The sequence below is a fragment of the Marmota monax genome, unplaced genomic scaffold (genome assembly GCF_021218885.2).
Source record: "Marmota monax isolate L192 unplaced genomic scaffold, Marmota_monax_Labrador192_F-V1.1 WCK01_AAM20220418_F8-fsc00125, whole genome shotgun sequence".
NCBI classification, from domain to species: domain Eukaryota; kingdom Metazoa; phylum Chordata; class Mammalia; order Rodentia; family Sciuridae; genus Marmota; species Marmota monax.
This window is the reverse complement of record NW_026695235.1, coordinates 9,147,005-9,164,942: the sequence shown is the minus strand read 5'-3', so window position 1 is coordinate 9,164,942 and position 17,938 is coordinate 9,147,005. Positions and strand designations below refer to the sequence as shown.

General features: G+C 47.9%; 1 protein-coding gene across 1 annotated transcript in view; it reads left to right on the top strand.

Annotated features, from left to right (window-relative positions):
- Dscam (DS cell adhesion molecule) overlaps positions 1–17,938 on the top strand; it is a 668,205-nt gene that overhangs the window by 623,481 nt on the left and 26,786 nt on the right. The window contains exons 28-30 of the mRNA XM_058577314.1: positions 6,883–6,913; positions 13,091–13,206; positions 16,667–16,816. Of these exons, the coding sequence (XP_058433297.1) occupies positions 6,883–6,913; positions 13,091–13,206; positions 16,667–16,816 (297 nt within the window). The remainder of the gene's footprint in view (positions 1–6,882; positions 6,914–13,090; positions 13,207–16,666; positions 16,817–17,938) is intronic.

Genomic DNA, 17,938 nt, shown 5'->3' with positions numbered 1-17,938 from the left:
CCTCCTTGCTGCTTCAGTTTCTTGATAAACTGTCCTTTCAAGACTCCACAGTAGTTAAGGCCACACTAAGTAGAACAGTTTCTGTGTCTGAGTGTGCAGCAAGGGGACATTGGGTGGTGGCAAATCCAGGCCTCGGGTGAAGCTGGGGACAGAGTGGCTGCCCTGGAGCCTGGGTGGCCCGGTTCCGGTTTTCATCCTAGTTTGCCCTCGTGGTTTTCGTGGGTCACGGGCGTGGGCGACTCTCTTATTTTGGGTGTATACTTTGTGACAGTTTTTCAATCAGCTTTGGCTTGCACATGCCGATGACCGAAAGTCCTACTTGAGATCTTATAAAAACTTAAATGCGTGTTTATAGCCCTTACTTTATGAGATCCCTTGCAATTCCACAGAGAAGCAGGGGCTCTTGGAGGGGAACCTACCAATAAAAGCTCTTAACAGATGGTACCTGCGGGCCAGTCTTACCCCAGAAGGCTCTTCCTCCCTCCCTCCCTCCCTCCCTCCCTCCCTCCCTTCCTGTTTTTGTTGTTGTTTGTTGTTTGTTTAGTGTTTACAACTGCCCTACAGAGGGAAGCCTAAAACGATTCCATTTTCCTAAACTAGAACTTCAGACATGAAAGTACGGCCACGTGGCTGAGTCTTCTTTTCTAGAGCAACACCTGGGCATGCACAACCAGGGCACCCAGACTCTCAGCAGCAGTGTGGGGACTGTGCACACCGCCCCACCATAGCACAGCAGGTGCTGCTCACTTGTCTGCACCTTCAGCATGAGCATATGCAGGACCAGGGTGACGGCCTCCAACAGCAGTAGAACTGGGCAGGACCATGCAGTGAGGCTCCCCATGGGGCTGGTTTGCCTCTCCCAGGACCTGACAGAACTGGGTATCCCCATAACACTCGGCACACCCTGGTCCCAGTCTCTAAAGAGCTGTGCACAAGGTGGACCATGAACTTGGCCTCCCTGTGCCCTGTGTTGCTGACTTGAATCAGAGCGTCAGAAAGGCTTGCACTAGGGAATGAGTCCAAGTCACATGTGGGTTGGGGTGGAGGTGGAGAAGGAGCTCTGATCCCTCTCCCAAGCCCAGTCTTCTTCCTGTGTAACGTCTTCAGATTCTGAAAAGGTCTAGTCAAAACAGGCAATTCCATCAATATTTAGTAAGCTTTAAAATGTTTATAATCAAGACACGGAACCAGAAGATGTCTTAACATAGTGTCGATAGTCACTTTATAATTTTATGACTGCCCACCAAAAATGCTGGGTTTATTTCTTATCTTGATATTCATTACTCCTAGGCCTCTAAATAATTATAAATAATTATATTTAATTTAAAGTATAATTAGTTATAAATAATATAATCAATAATATAAATAACATAAATACATACTATTATAAATATATAATGATATATAATACAAGTAATATAAAATATAATAATATAAATAATATAATTATTTAGAGGCCTAAGCTTAAAGAAATATATAAATATATAAGAAAGAAGGAATATATTATATATATATATATATATATATATATATATATATATATATATATATTTCTTTTAGCTTCTTTATCTCAGGCACTTCTCTGCATTTTTTTTCTTTTTTTGGTACCAGGGATTGAACCCAGAGGCGCTCAACCCCTGAGCCACATCCCAGCCCTTTTTTAATTTTTATTCTGAGTTCTCTATACTCAGCCATATTGCCTCCCTCCCCTTCCCAAGCCCTTGCTTCCACTTCTCCTGGGAAACTGCTGTGACAGGGGCAGATGGCCAGTCCCCTTCCCACTCCCCGTCCTCCCCTCAGCCGTCATTTCCCAGCCCTCCGAGTGACATCGTCGGGAGCATTAGCAAATGTCTCTTGAAACTCTTCCTTCCCTGGGGGCTTCCTTCCTTGGGGGCCTCTCCTGGGGGCCTCCAACCCTCTTTTCCCACCCTGGCGGGTTAAGGGAGAGGCTGAGGGCCATGGAGGAGGCGCAGAGTTAGCGGGGGGCTGGAGGAAAGATGTCATCTAGCCCAAGTCTCAGCCTGTGGAGAATGTGCAGGGATGTGAAGGGCTGTGTAGTTGCATTTGGGCAGAGGAACCAGGCTTGGACGAGGTTCTCACAGGAACAGATGGCAGGTGGCACGGAGAGGCGCCCAACATCTGCCTGGCTTCGGTGTGCACCAGGAGTGCTGTTCCAACCAGACATGTGGGCCAGGAATTAGGAGCAGGAAGGGGAGGGAGAAGGATTAGACGGGAAGGAAGGAAGTGGTAAAGAAGAGGGACAGAGCGGTGAGGGAAAACTCAAAAGAACTTGAGATAACCAGCCCTAGTGAGTTGAGCTCCTTCTATTCCTTTAAAATCTACAATGTTCCCACCGTAACTGGGGGAGGGGGCATGTGGCTTTTCCAGAACAATGTTCACAAAGAACAGCTGCACAAGTTTCACATGATAAGTGACGAAACATAGACTTGGATGGGTGATGTTCCCCCCAAGGGAAGGACCCCTCCCCGACTGGGAAGTTTAGGGGAGGTGCCAGGGGTTCCAGTGCCAGGAGACCCAGAAGGAAAACATCTTAGGTTTCTGAGAAGACTTCCCAGCCAGAATCCCAAGACCTTTGTGGGCGGGTGATGCACAATCCAAGGCAAGGTGTTGGACAGTGTTTATCCTCTGGACCCATTCTCAAGACCGCAGATTCTAAACCATATAGATTGAAATAAGTCAGTTCAGGGCACAGAAAGAATGGTTTGTGAGCAATCAGGAAATGACAGAGGCCACCAGAGGCCTGGGTGAGCCCCACTTGTGTTTTGGCATGGCTGATTGGTAAGGGAGCACCAGGCTGTGCTTGAATCTCTTGGCCAGCTGATCCAGGCTTTGAGGTGGCTCGGGTCCAGGCAGAATCCTCATTTTAAGAAAGTCTGGAACCAAGCAGATAAAATTTAATCAAGGTAGTTCTGAAGTCTTCTGTACAAAAAAAACATTTGTAGCATGTACCAGGAGCATTGTGCTCTCACCAGTGTGCAAGGAGAACATTGGAAATTACTGGTAGACTGTGCTCAGCCCCATTGAATAAAGGCCATTGTGAAATTGTGGGTCTTTCATATGAGAGAGTTCCAAGTAAGGAATTACCTAGAAATGATGTCATGTGAGAAGTGGTTGAGAACGCTTGAGAAATTAACCTGAAAAGGTGAAAACTGGAGCCAAGCCAGGGACGTGGCAGCTCCCTATGAATGACTTGCAAATGGTTCCAGAGGTGCCGTAATCAGGCACAGGTAGGAAGGAAGCAGGAGACTTCAACGCAAGGGAAGGAAGACGTTTCTCACAGTCGAATGCGCCCTCAGGAAATCTTTGTGCAGCTTTTCTACGAGGGCCTGGCCTACTCACAAGATATGAAGAGGACAGGCCAGCAGAGAGAGGACGTGGAGGCAGGTGGTCACAGCCGGAGGTGGGAGAGCCTGGGCCAAGCTGTCACTGCTGCAGATGTCCACAGAAACGGGCAGCAGCAGAGCACCAGCTGGCACCTAGGCTTGGGAACAAGCTGCTTCTGCAGGGAGGGCCTTGGAGGAGCAATGCCAGGGTGTCCCTACAGAAAGCGGTGGGTGCAGGAAGCTCCGAGAGGGGACTGGACCTCACAGGTGAGGAGCAACAGAGCTGGAAGGCCAGCTGGGAAGAGCGTGGGCGGCTCCTGCCCTGTGCCAACAAGTGCTACTGCAGTGAGGTCCACTTGAAAGTCTCAAGGCCCAGGCACCACCCGGACGTCGTGACGAGGCCAGCTGCCCTTCCTGCACTGCAGAATCACTCCAAAACCTGAGACTGGAGCCAGGGAGACCAGGGAAGACGGCGCCCACTCGTCAGTGAGACATGAGATGACAAGAGCTGGACAGCAAAGGCCCCGTGGGCAGGTTGCAGGAGGAGGCTGGCCAGTGCCCAGCAGCAGCAGCAGCAGCCCCTGGAGTGGCCGATGGTCCCAGCTCTGTCTACAGACAGAGCACATGGTAGCATCTGTCTAAGGCTCCAGGGAAGGATCTCAGCATTCATTAGGAAGCTGGTCTGAGAAGTGATCATGTCTCCTAAGATTCTGCGATTCCTGGATATTGCAAAGTTTTGCTAACTTGTCCCAGTTTCTCTTCGCACCCCCGAACAAGCGTATCTGACGTGACCCCGCATGTCCTCATCACACTTTTCTGTGGGGACATGAGACCCCTCATCGCAGCTCTGGCTCCTCTCGCCAGCTTGCTTCCAAGTCTGTCTGAGCAGTGCACCCAGTCCTCCAGCTGATGTCAGACACCTCAGCTCTCCGCCAATCACTGACCCTCGTCCCCCCGCAGCCCTGTCCCTGACCCTGTCGCTGGACTCCCGCCTGCAGAGCCCATGCTGGCTTTGGACTCCTGCGGTCCACCTCCTCCCCCCTTCACACCCAGCAAGGCCCTGACCGCAGATTCTGTCATCCCCTTGTATTATAATGTCACCTCCCACCCCTCAGGTCTCTAGTGCCACCTTCACAGCTCCTCACTTGGGCCTTGTAAGGTGCTATCAGCAGACCCAGTGCCCTGTCCCTCCTCTGAGCAGCCTGACGAAGGTGAGTTGGCGGCGTCCACACCCCGCCACCACCTTGGCCTCCTTCTCCCACTCCCCTTGGTCCAGGTGAAGGCCTCCAGATCATGGCCAGTAATTCTCCTTAGCCACATAATGTCTTGACCACCCCAGCCACCACCAGCCTGGAAACGTCTCTGTCTGGTGAAACTGACCCAGCCTGTTGCTCTGAACACACACATTCTTCCAGCACCAGAGAATTCTGTGTGGAGCTGGCTGCCCACTCAGTTACGCTGCATTCAGCTGGCGTAACTCTTGTGTCCTTCCAGGTCCTTCTTGTGTCCTTTCTGGTCTCTGTGGGTCCACTCCCTCAGCCTGCAGGGCCTAGCTGTCTGCCCCTGTATGTGTCCCTAAGGGTCTGACTCTTATCTGCTGAAGCCCTTAAAGGAACTTGAGGAGAGTGGTGAAAAGAGTTTGACATAGACGGCAGACATGTGTCCCTACTTGGCTGCTAAATGAATCCGAGACCCACTTTCTTCATCTCCAAGTTGGTCCTGATGGCCCCTAACAGGGACTTGAGTCCACAGTCCTAAAATAACCAGCACAAGCCAGATCTCTAGAACATGCTCAACCAGCCCACCCAGGCTCTCCAGACCCCATCACTGTACTTAAAACACCAGTTCTCCGCGTATCCAAAGGTGAACTTAAAAGAAGCAAATTTCTGTTAACGTAATTTATCTCAGAATTTCAAATAAAATTTAAGGGGTCATAGTAGCTAAGACAGAAAAAGCAGGAATCTGCTTGTGAGTGACAGGCACGGAGGGGGGGGTATCTGAGATGGCGTGGGGCGCTAGGCCGGCAGAACAGCTGTGCCCTAATGCCCACTACAGACAGGCCAGGGCAGCATGCAGCTAGGGCTATTCCTGTGCTGGCCTCTAAGGCTCCCTAGTACAGTGGTAGGAAAGATCACAGGAGAGCAAACTCTAATGGGTGCCCGAGAACAAAGAAGGATCGCAGTGGGTAAGTCGAAGCAGCCGAGGGGAGAGCAGTGCCAGCAGGAGTCCGGGGCGTCCTCCTTGAAAGGGTTTCCTCTTCAGAGTGTGGTGGTAGCCACTGTTGGGTTGTTACAGGAGCTAATTAATCCCAAGCTTCTGGCACTTCCTATGTGCACACTTACTTTGTAAGTGTTAAGTCATTCAGGAAGAGCAGAAATTCATTCTATTTACTTAGTCTCTGCAGATAAATATAAAGACACGAACTGGGAAATTAAATGCTATTTTTCTTCCTTTGCTTTGCAGTGTGGGTGGAGTAGATGGGACCTGTTTCATTTTCCAGACTGAACCCATCTGTGTGCAAAGCCAGGGCCCCCGTGTTGAGGTCCCCTGGGAGGAACTGGCATGGCTGGCTTGAAGAGCCGTGCCTGGGGTCACAGGGTGCCAGCCGCTGTGGGTTGTTCCGTGGCCACCTATGGCCTTCAGTGCTGCTCCCCAGAGGCTGAGTACAGTTCGACGTCAGCCCCGGGAATGGGGTGAAGAGGCTCCCCATGCACCTCTTCACTGCAGAGCCAGATTCGCCTCTGGAAAATCTGTTCATTGAAAGGGACACTTAACATCAACACTTTTTGAGAGCAATGAAAGAAAAACAAAATGAAGGTTTTTGTGTTCTAAGAAAGGAAACATCCATTTTTGCCAGGACAAAAATGTATAAAAAGAATAAATTATATTTTAAGGGAAATGAGAATTTCAAAATGAGATCATTAAGAAAGTAGATGTTTCTCCTATGATATTTTTAGACAGGGTTTCTGATATCAGAAGTGATAACCAGGTCTTGGTAAATAAAATCCTCAGAGGAAATGAATAAAGTTTAATTTTTGAATATAAAATAAACAATGAGATGTCCAAAAAATTGCAATAAGCCATTTATACAATTCTTTGACCAGCCCCAGGGATGCAGCGCTCTGTAATAATTCCATTTAATAGTGATTTGTAGTGTTGTGAGCTGTTTAATTCTCATATTTTGGTAATGCAAAGGGTGGGTATGTACACTATAAATGGCATACTTTCAAAATGTTAATTTCCTGACTACTGAAAATAAAACTGGGTTTTCCAGAAGTGACAAATAAATAGATTGTACTAAAATTTTAATAGATATCTGAGATTTTATGGCTGCAGGATCGTTGTGGTATCTTTCTATAATAAATAAAAGTTACAAAAGAGTCCCTTATAGAACAAGGAATCCATAAAACTCAAGGTCATCCTTCAAGATCTTACCAGAATCCCCCTTGTCATCTGACTGTAGGATGTGTATTATCAGTGCCTAAGTCAACGGTAATGAGCTGTTTGTCATGTACTAACGTTAACTTTCTTTCCCCAGATGCGAAGAGTTTAGCTGAAATGCTCATGAGGTAAGAACACCACCCGATGCCCCAGACAGCATGCTTAATGGAACCACCACTTGGTGATTTCTCTGTTCGTCTGTTTGTTTGTTTTAATCATGACAATCTGAAATTGCTAACACACTTCATTCCAACATAAATTTCCATTTCCATTCTAAAATATCCATAGAAAGCCTATTTGCATGTGTAGGTGCCAAATAATCCATTTTTATACAGCCAAAGGTGGTTGTCTCCTTGGCTACTCGACCAGCAGGACATTTCCTGTTAAGTGGGGAACAAAAGGGTACATCAAAGGAGCTTTGGTTTTGCCGTCACCCAGATGATCTACCTTTGAGGCCAAGCTTTCTTTCTGAGTTAGCCAGGTTTAAAGAAAATCACAAAAGGAAACGTGTTGGGCACTGTGCTCCTCAAAGGCTGGTAGGGACAGGTGTCCTCAGTTCCCAGGGTGCCTTCCACTCCCTTCCATGAGGGCAGCCAGTGGCTCCCCGTTGCTATGGCCCCTTCGCCACCTGTCCTGCAGGTTTCATCAACTCTGCTGGGAGAGCCAACACCATGGTTGCCCCATTTGTAATAGTTGAGCAGAAGAAATGAATCGAGGTCACTGAGTAAGTAGGAGAGGTTCACAAGAGTAACAAAGCTTTGCTTACACATGTCCTCGGTGCATGCATGATGAGAAGAGGACCATGCGTTCCCTCCATGTCCCCAGGCTCTCCCCACCCGGTCCCCCTCCTCCCAACACTCCGCCTCCCTACCTGCCCAACCTCCTCATGTTACAAAACCTGGAACCCCCAGCAGCAGGCATTTCCTGGTGGGGGTTAACTGGCCGACGTGTTGCCTGTCCACAATGTTTCCGTGTCAACTCTTTTACAACGTCATGATGAAAGGAAAGGAGAAAAGTACAGGCTCAGAGTGGAGGAAATGAGAGAGAGAGTGTCAGGACCCTGACAGTGAACTTGAGGTTGCCACGATAGGATGATGGGCATGGGAGAGAAAGGGGACGGGCTGGGGGTCTTCCCACTCCCCTCCCACCGCAGTTGGCTTCGCTTCCTCCCTGTCTACACATATACCCTGGTACATTTGTCACTCACGAGAAGCACATGCCACATGTCAACAGCATCTTTAGAGACAGAGGCTGAAGAGCAAGGGCGCGTGGATCTCGTTTCCCGCGGGTATCTTTGGACTTTCTGTTTTCTTAAAACCATGTGAACCGTGGGTAGAACAGTGGCCTGGAGGAATCCAGGACAGCTCCAGGACATCTGGGGAGTCATCAGAGGAATGTCTGCCGTCATTAGGAAAACAGAGGCAGGGCTCAGACTTCTTGTTTTCTTGGAGGATGGGGTGAGGGGCAGGTGCAGCAGGAGCTGGAGGACTGTCTGGCCACGTGAACCTGGGACTCCCTTGGAGCTTCCAGTGGAGGGGTCCATGGGGCGGCTAGTAGCAGGGATCTGGGACTCGGGGAGAGGAGGGCAGATCCAAGATCACTCCTTCCACGGGGCATCTAATTTCGAGGTCAGACTTTCACAAGAGACGAGGAAGACCTGCATGCAATGCCTTAGGCCATGTCTCCTGGAAGTTCCTTCCTGTCTGTGAGCGAGTAAGAGCACAGGTTTGCCCTGGTGTGGAGAAGATCTGAGAAAACCCCTGGAACACAAAGGAGCAAGAGTCAGCCCATTCGTCATAACTGAGCTTCCTGATAGAATACATTTTCTCATGTAGACTCAAAGCTATGAATTCGTTGACATTTAAAATGAAGAGGTTGCACATAAAATTTGATTTTCTGGTTTCTGTTGAAAATGCTCTGGCCACATGCACGCAGCCTGGCTGAGGAGGACTGCTGGAGTGTGCCCTTGAGACTGGGCCTGATCTTTGCTCACCTCAGGGGCCTCTGGCCCCCAGCAGGGCTTCTGCAGCTCCCAGAGAGGGTGTCTGGCTGTGCTTCTCCCCAGGTGGGCAGCACTTCAGCCCAGGCCTCCCCGTGGTTCTGCTCCCTCCCTGCTTGTCCAGACACCTCTTCTATCCCCGCCAAGACATCAATCCTGCCCCTGCCCAGAGGCTGCATGACCCAGTCTTTGTCCAGTGAGGATGCTGTGCTTTTTGCATTTCCTGAAGTCCTAAATGCATCCCTGCCCCTTCTCATCAGTCCTGGAGCAAGACATTAGGGAGCATCCTCTTCCCCCCAGGACGATCACCATGATCGGAAGGCCAGCTGCTGAAAAGAGCAAGGGGGGATCACAGCCCTCTCAGGGGACGTTGCCAGCAGGAGGTTAGGAACACTGAGGCCAGCAACCATGGTGTCCTAAGAGGGTTGGGCTGGTTCTCCTCCAAAGGGTGGAGTGACTGCAAAGGAAATTTCCACACTCCTCAGAGAGGTGGCTTCGTATGGAATATGTTCAGACAGACTGCTTTTACTCATGACAGCTCGGTTCCATCTAGGTTTGGCCACTCACCTGGCCAGGCAACCAAAGACCTGGTCAATTTAGGACCAACCATATTTCAGACGTGGCCCATGAATTCTAAGTCAGTCATGTTCACTGGTGCAGAGGATGCAGAATTGCTGTCCCTGATCCTTACTGCTGCGTTCTCTGGACCGCTGAGGACTTGGCAGGCTGGTGTCCCCATGAGAACAGAGAACCACAAGCCTGTGTTCTAGGCCTCATCTGGCCAGAGCTGTTTTTCTGATTTTGAGCAAATCATCTTACCTCTCTGGATCCCACTTTCCTCATCTAAAACTATTGTAAACTTATTCCTAGCTTTGTCATTCTGTGCTCTAGATGAATAGAGCGTGTATGTTTTAATGCTGTTCCACAACGTACCTGCATATTTCAGTGGCATGAGCTCTCCCGGGCTGGAAAGCAGATTGGCCCAACCAAAGGACAGGCATAGACTCCTGGACCTCCAGGGGTCCCTCACAGCACCTCACCCCTCACTGGGCTTCATGCTCCCAAACACCCATCCACTTCACCCAGAAAGGACAGACCTCACCCATCACACCCAGATAGAGATTTCAGCTTTATATGTTTAAGCAAGAATACCTTTCTAAAAACACACCAGCCTTCTGAGAGATGAGACTAGATTCCCCTGACATTTAGTATCCAAGGACCAGTCTAGTAGAAGGGCTGATTGTCAGTCAAGTTCAAATGAAGCATTTAAATTACTTTGGCTTTTATGATGTGCATTTTTTACACATATGATAAAAAATACCCACCTAAGAGTTATGATGAGATATGTTCCTAACAGTCCCACAGTCATTTTGCACCTAAACTATGCTCCATATTGTATTGGAGGGGGAAGTGGCCTCTTCAGCCATCTTCCAGGGTCGTAGTGACACAAGTCATTCATTGGCTGAGCTGGGAAATTCTCTACCTTCTTTTGTTTTTAATATCTCCATTTTTAAAATTTGTTTATTTTTATGTGGTGCTGGGACCGAACCCAGGGCCTCACACATGCGTGGCAAGCATTCCACCACTGAGCTACAACCCCAGCCCCAGAAAATTCTCCACCTTCTAAGCTGCCCGCAGCTCTCCCCACCACTGCCGTTCAAATCCAGTAGCCAGATGGCCAGTGGATACTCAAAGATTGTTTTTCAACAATAGCGAATATATTTAGCAAGATTCCTACATTATATAAAAGAGGCAATTTTTCCTCTACTGTAAAGTCATTCAGAATCCTCAGGTTGCAAATGAGGTTTCTTCAACTAGCATTTTTAAGGCACATTGCTGTTATTATGTCCCCTGTTGCACTTCTTGAGGATCACCATTCACAACGATAATTGACCAAATATGGCAGCAGATGTTAAATAATGAAAAAACTTAGATGGGACCCAGTCTGTTAGAAAGGGAAGGCTATCAGTGACCCCAAGCAAAGCCTTGGAGACATGTTACTCAGCTTTCACCTTTTCCCCCAAATAACTTGAGTCATTTAATAAATATTTATTGAGCACATTGCTTGAACACCTATATTCTAGGAATACCAGAAACAGAGCATATGGACACATCACTGGGGAAGTGAGTTTTCCATTGGGAGAGACAGATAATGAGTAAGATAAATCAATTAAGCACATTTAATTGATTCAATTAAATTGATCAGATATATGCTAGAGGACAAGTGTCAAGGAGGCAAATTAAGTGGAGAACGAGGAAAGGGCCTGGGAGGAGTTCCCACAGATGAGTCTGGGTCACCTTGCAAGAAGGGAGGGAGCCGGCCACGTGGGCGGAGCAGCTGTTCTGTGCCCAGAGACGGCACGTGCTTAGCTTCAGCATCTGGAGGGTTCTGGGGCTGCTTTCTTGCCTTCCCACTGTGGGGCCTGGCAGCACCGTCCCTAGAGAAGAAGGAGGACTCTTTCTCCAGCCTCAGTGGCCCTTGTTCCCAAGGTGTCATCCTGCCCTGTCTTTGCGCCAGCCGGTGGCCCAGAGCAGTTCTTATGCGAGCTTCCTGTGCCGGTCTGACAGCAGGCCTCATTGTTGTTTAAGAATAGCCTGCGCTTGCTGCTCATAGTTGTTTAATAGAGCAGCCTCGGGCTGCCTCATAACTATTCATGATGAGCAGAAGGAACTAGCTCACACTTCTATTTTTGGTACAAGGACAAGCTCAAGTCCCTAGTGGAGTTTCTAAACAGATCTTTTGGATATCCACAGAGGAGTAGTCCCCCATATGTTTTTGGGAGATGCAACTTGTCTGAGCATGACATAAACGCAGCCCCGGGCTCTTCAGGTTATTATGCAAGTATCTGAGTCTTTACATTCTTTTTTTTTTTTAATTCTGACCAACAAAATGAGGAGTTGGTTAAGTCATTTAAAAGAGTACAGTCTCCACACTCTATACCCTAAGCCCAGTGAAAAATCAGGCCACAGGGCTTGAATGTGGGCTCTGCATAATTAGCATGATGTAGTACATAACCCAGTTACTACACTGCAGAGCAGGAAATCTGGTTCAAGATCAAGTCCTCTGAGGCCTGTTGCACCTTTCAGAAGTTGTCTTGTCCATGGGATGTTTTGTTCATAATCAGATGAAGACAGAGGTGTATAAAACATTCAGCACACTAACAATGGACTGCAGCAGGCCGGCACCCCAGGAGGGCTTGAGTGAACTCGACCTTTGGATTACTAACTTACCTCAGCCCTGTAGTTCAGAAGGGATGAGGAAGGCCTGTGGAGACGGAGCCCACGACTCCCCAGGAGCTGCCTGGCTGCAGGGAAAAGCGTTGGAGACCCGAGTGGGGACCACTCTTGTTCCCTATTGGAATTAGCCAACTTGGAGGTAAACCGTCACCAAGTGACCGAGGCACAGACTTGCTTCTCCAACGAGATTTTGAGGACCCCTGAGCTGGATTCATGGATGCCATAGATTATTCACTGATTGAATTATCCAAATGATGGATGCTTCTTATGGGGGAGTTCAGTAAACATTATTTAAACATCTAGGAAGTTCCTAGCATTTTGCCAAGACCGAACAGCCAGCCTCCTGATGTGGATTGCTAATTAGGGCCTTTATGGGCTTTCTTAGATCTCCACACAACGTGGAGTTTCTCTTAACTGCAGGCTGTAACTGAACATGATGGTAGCATGCAGTTTCACCACCTATTTCCATTTACTTTTAGAGAACAGCTCACTCCAAGAGTAATTTTCTGGTACACAAATTTTGAGATAAAATTATTATAGTAATTAGGTTTTTTCCCCTATTCCAAATGCATTATTGGTTAGGGAAACTAACATCAGGGAAGCTAACAAGGTTTGTGATTTGTTACTAGAACGAAAATAAACTGGCACCACATACACACACAAATCTGTGAGTAAGAACGCCATCTGATGACCGCTGGGCACACACACCCTCCCTTACCATCTCCGGGATATCATGTACTGACCAATGAAAACATTGCTGGCTTTAAAATCACTTTTCATTTGTCTCATTTATCTTTTACACATAAGAAATGGAAGATTTTTAAAGGTTCTATCGATATTGAATCAATCTCTATTGACAGTTTGTATTTTTGTATTCTCCTTTGCTGAAATTTAATATTAATAAATATCCCTTGAATAAGGAAAAAAATCTCACATCTTGTGCTTTCCCCCTCTCTTCACCCCCAGGGCTTTTGCATAGGTATAAATGAATCGAGTTGTGTGCAGGCACGCATAGACGTGGCCTGACAGGGGACTGGATGTTCATGTGTTCTCTCTTTTTTATTCCCAGCAAGAATACTCGGACTTCAGATACCTTAAGCAAGCAACAGCAGACCCTGAGAATGCACATCGACATACCCAGGGCTCAGCTTTTGATTGAGGAGAGAGACACAATGGAGACCATTGGTAAGGTGCCCCGTCCACCACCTCCCGCCATGAGACTGCTGCAGCCTTCCTTCAACACCCAAACCTGCAGCGTGTTAGACAGCAGGACCCCTCAGAGCTCCATAAGAGCAGAAGTTGACAAGAATAAGTGGCATAATGTGAGGGAAGCTAGCCTACAGTGCTCACCTGAGACTGGAATTCCCCAATTCTGATCTACTTTGGATCTTTCCCAGGGAGGATATTGATGCTTCTCCAAAAAAAACAAACATCTGTAATCAAACCCAGAAGACCCACGCAGGGAAGCCCTGTCCTGGAGATCCACTCTATGCTTCCTTATCAGCTCGGCTGCGGCCAGCTTTCATTAAGTAAACATTTATACTGAACACTCACACAAGGAAACGCCATGGCACAGGTGTCTGCCCTACTTCCCAGCACCCCTGAAGCATCCTGGACCTTGGGAAACACCCAGTTCCTGCGTCCCACTGTTTGGGGATAGCCACTGGTGTGGTGCTGTGGCTGCCACCCAGAACCAGGTGTCCTGACTCTGCCCAGCCTCTTTACCCTCTTTGGCAATCAGGACAGCTGACAGGAATCCAGAGCCCCCTGGTGTCCTAGATCTCCATAAGCATTTCACACTCAGTGTATTGCCGAGTGTCATCTTGCCAGCTGGGGGAAGCTACTGCCTTCATATCTGAGACATGGAGAGGTTCCCACAGCTGGCCAGGGTCACACAGACTGCAGCAGAGCCAGGTCCCCGCCTGGCCACCTGTGTCACCACTGTGCCATCTTCCTTTGGTGACAGGCTGTTGCCACCTGCTTCAACAGCAACAGGCTGCCTCCCAGGACCCTCACTTTAGCAGTCACGTCAAGCTTTCCAGAACCCAGGGAACAGAACAGATTGGAGGCAGATGCGGAGGCTGCCTCTTTTCCACTGAGGTGTGTGCTGGCAGTGAGCTCAGGCAGCCCTCTCCTGTGGTCTGGATGCCGCTGCTTGACTCCTAGCACATTTCCCAGGTACCTCCTGCCAGGAGGGCAGTGGAAGGAGGTCAGGTGGGCAGATGTCTCCTCCACGACCCCCGCCCCTCTTCTGCCCCACTGGCCAGAGGCCATCTTGGTCTCAGGAGTCGTAACTCCAAAGGCCTGGGCTTCCCTCCCTGAATTTACATTTGATTTGAGCATAGCATCACTTAGAGAAAGGCTGGTCAGGTCTAAGGTGGCCCTCGATCAACTGGCTTCAGTTAAGTACTTACTCCCCACCTGTCTGAAGAGGACCCTTGGGGCTAAAATGAAGGAGATTGTATTAGTTTGCCCAATGAGCATAAGCCACCATGCTTTTATTTGATTCTTCTTTTTCCAGTGGCATACCTGGAATCCCTTTTATTTTAACTTTTAAAATTTATTCCAATTAGTCATACATGACAGTAGAATGCATTTTGACGCATCATACATAAATGGAGTATAACTTCTCGTTCTTCTGGTTGTACATGATGAAGACTTACACAGGTTGCACAGTCATGTAAGCGTGGAATCCCTTTTATTTAACTCAATAGACTGAGCATTAAAACTAAAATGTCCTTTGAAACATCAGCTCAAACTCTAAAGGAAATACTTGTGATGATGTACTTTTCTAAGCCCTTTGTGGACATCATTTAATTTAACCCTTGCAGCCAACATATGACAAAGGTGACACTTTTATAGCCATGAGTGTAGAGAGGGCAGAGCTTGTCAAGATCACAGTGGCTACACAGTGGTATTTGCTGAGCACGCTGCACTAGACCCGTTAGAAATTCTCAGTTAGCTGTTAAAACAAAGAGCTGGGTGGGTCCTGTGAGTGATGGGTGGCTCCCTGGGAGCTGGCCTTTGCTGGCTTCACATCAGAGGGTGCCAGTCATTCCTGCATGATGACCTGTGGGCAGAGATTCATCACGACCCACACAGGATCATCGATGCCAGACAGTGGGTCGATGGCAGGTTCTAATTATTGGAAAAGTAGAACCGTGTTCTTTAAAACGCTCTGGGCTCTGGCTGTAAGAATCCAATATTAGACTGTCATTGATCTCAGTCCTGAATGAACAGTTCACCTCATCCGAGGCAGGCTCCTGGGATGTCCCAGTCTAGGTTTATAACCCAGCCATGCACATCAGTGGGCACTCTGCGGCGGGCTGCCCACCAGAAACCGCAAGGCATCACATTAGTATGAAAACCAAATGTAGATGTGAGGGCTCTGGTGCCCACTCCACTGTGAGAAGCCATCCCTGTGGACAGGCCACCCCCTCTGAGGGGTTGAGTGGTAGCAGGGGGGCCAGGCCTCCCAGCTGGGCCCCGGTGCCCGCCCGGGTGCCAACCTGTGCCTCACCACCCGCTGGATGCTCACAGACATCTTGGCAGCCTTTTCTCAATTCTCTGCCAAGAAATTTGATTCTAACTTCAAGAGGCTTTCCCTTCCTGCCAGAGCCTGAGTAATTGGATTTTGTAAGGTTCACTCTGTTCAGAGCCTTTTTTGGGCACGGAGGCCTAGCTGTGTTGTTTACGACATTCACATTGCTGTCCCCGTGTCAAGGTCTGCTGTAGCAGGGCCCCGCTGACTGATTAAACTCATGTGAACATCATCTCGGGCTGTGGTCCTTGAAAAATGGAAGGAAAATCCATAGATCCTAACCAGTTTCCCCTGGAATAAAAGAAGCCATGTAAGTGTGAAAAGTTATCACAACAAAGTACTGTAAATCCTCAGACAATCAGATAATGACACGCGGCCCAGGCAGCGGCTGCTTCCTTCTCTGAGCACTGAGATGTGTAGGATTCACCTGATCCCAGGCTCCTGCTTCTCTAGCCTTCAAGAGCCTACGCCCATAGGACTTGGGAAATCTGACAAGTGAGTCATTTTAGAAGTCAATTAAAGCATGCACTAGAGTAATTAAATCTCAGAAGAGGTGGGAAGAAAAGGAGCATACCTCAAGTCCTTTAAAGTAGAGGAATCGATAAGTTCTGAAGACTAGCTGTTCTCTGCTCCTTCTCCCTCCAAACGCCTGCCAAGTTGGGTAGAGAACTGCAGGGATGTCACACTAGTACTACGAACCCAGCTCCCAGCAGGCAAAGGGGCCCTTCTCTAGCAGCCATGTCTCTGGGGACGCTGGCATCCTGACAGCATATCAGGTCAGCTTCTGCAGACACATCAGCCCAAGACTCTACCAAAGAGCAACCCAACCACAACTGATGGCTAAATGAAAGACACAGAGCCCAGGAGAAGAGAGTGTCCTCTGTGCAGCGACCATTCTCTGCAAGCGGGGCTCCAAAGCCAGCCCCTGAGCTTCTGAGCTTAACAGAATTATTCTAGGTGCTCACTGCTTTATCTTTGTCACTTTAGATGAGGTTATTTTACTGACATCATTACCAACCCAAGTCCCTAGGGAAAGAAAAGGCCGGGGGGTGGCTTAAAGGGAGGCTAATGTGCTTGGCTTTGTGTCTTCCTGCTCTTCTGCAGACGATCGCTCCACAGTCCTGTTGACAGATGCTGATTTTGGAGAGGCAGCTAAACAGAAGTCCCTGACGGTGACTCACACGGTCCATTACCAATCTGTGTCTCAGGCCACTGGGCCCTTGGTGGATGTTTCAGATGCTCGGCCAGGAACGAGTGAGTGGTCACCTCATTGTAATGTGTGGGTGTTGTCAATGCCAAAGGCATTGACCTTCCATCCCTGTCAGATGAAGGTGTGGGGCTTTTCACCTGTGTGCCTAAGAAGCAAACAGGTATGAGGAGGTCTCTAGTAAAGAGAGATGCTCTATTGTGTGATCCTAGCTATTATTAGAATCATGTCAGCTAAAGCCAATAATGCTTGGTATCAGTGTAATAGGAAAAATGCTAGAAATTTCATGTCGATTTTTAAAAATTCAGACAACACAAGGAAAGGTATAATTAGCCTCACTGGACTTGGGATGGGAAGGTGATGTCATATGTGTTTTCTCGGTATCAGCTCTGCAAGGACTCTACTCACAGAGTGATCAGACTTCCTATTTTACTCTGGGTCTCAGAGAAGTTAGGCAAACAGCCCAAAGCTCTGCACATAAAAACAGGGAAACCAAGATTCAACTGATATTTGTCTGTCCCGGAAGCTTGTGTTCTTTCTCCTGAACACCCTGAGAAAAAAATTATAGTTCTGGCTAATCTGGAGATTATGTTGGTTTTAGTTATTTGTATTTGCATCCATAATATATGGAAATTAATTACTGCTATGAAGTTAAATCCTCTAATACGTATCTAGAGCTTATTAATTAGATATTCTTGTTTCTTCATAATTGAAACTGTTCCTAAATCTCTTTAAAGACTGAGAAATTGATGTCCTGATTATATTCATTTTGGAGGCTTTGATGTCTAGCTTTTAAATCTCTAATCACTCTCTTTGCAAAGATGTATGTTCTTAGAGTAATGTGCTATCATTAGAAAGAAAGAAATATTATAATAGTGAAAGTTATTCTTCACGAATTCTAGCTTGTAAAGAACTCAGGAGTGCAGAGGGCTCCATTACCAAATGGCATTGTGATACACAGCAAAGAGATTTATCTTGTATCAAAATTCCTTTGCAACAGTGTCTTTGGGAACAGTTGAAGAAGTCCTTTGTCTCTCCCTGTTGTCTGTCCTCACCTGCTTCCTTCTTGGATGGCATCAGTACTTTCTGAAGATGCGAATGGGCAGTCAGTGAGGTAGCTTGGCCCAGGGCTGTTTCTGCAAGTCTTGCTCCTAAACTAATGCTGGGAG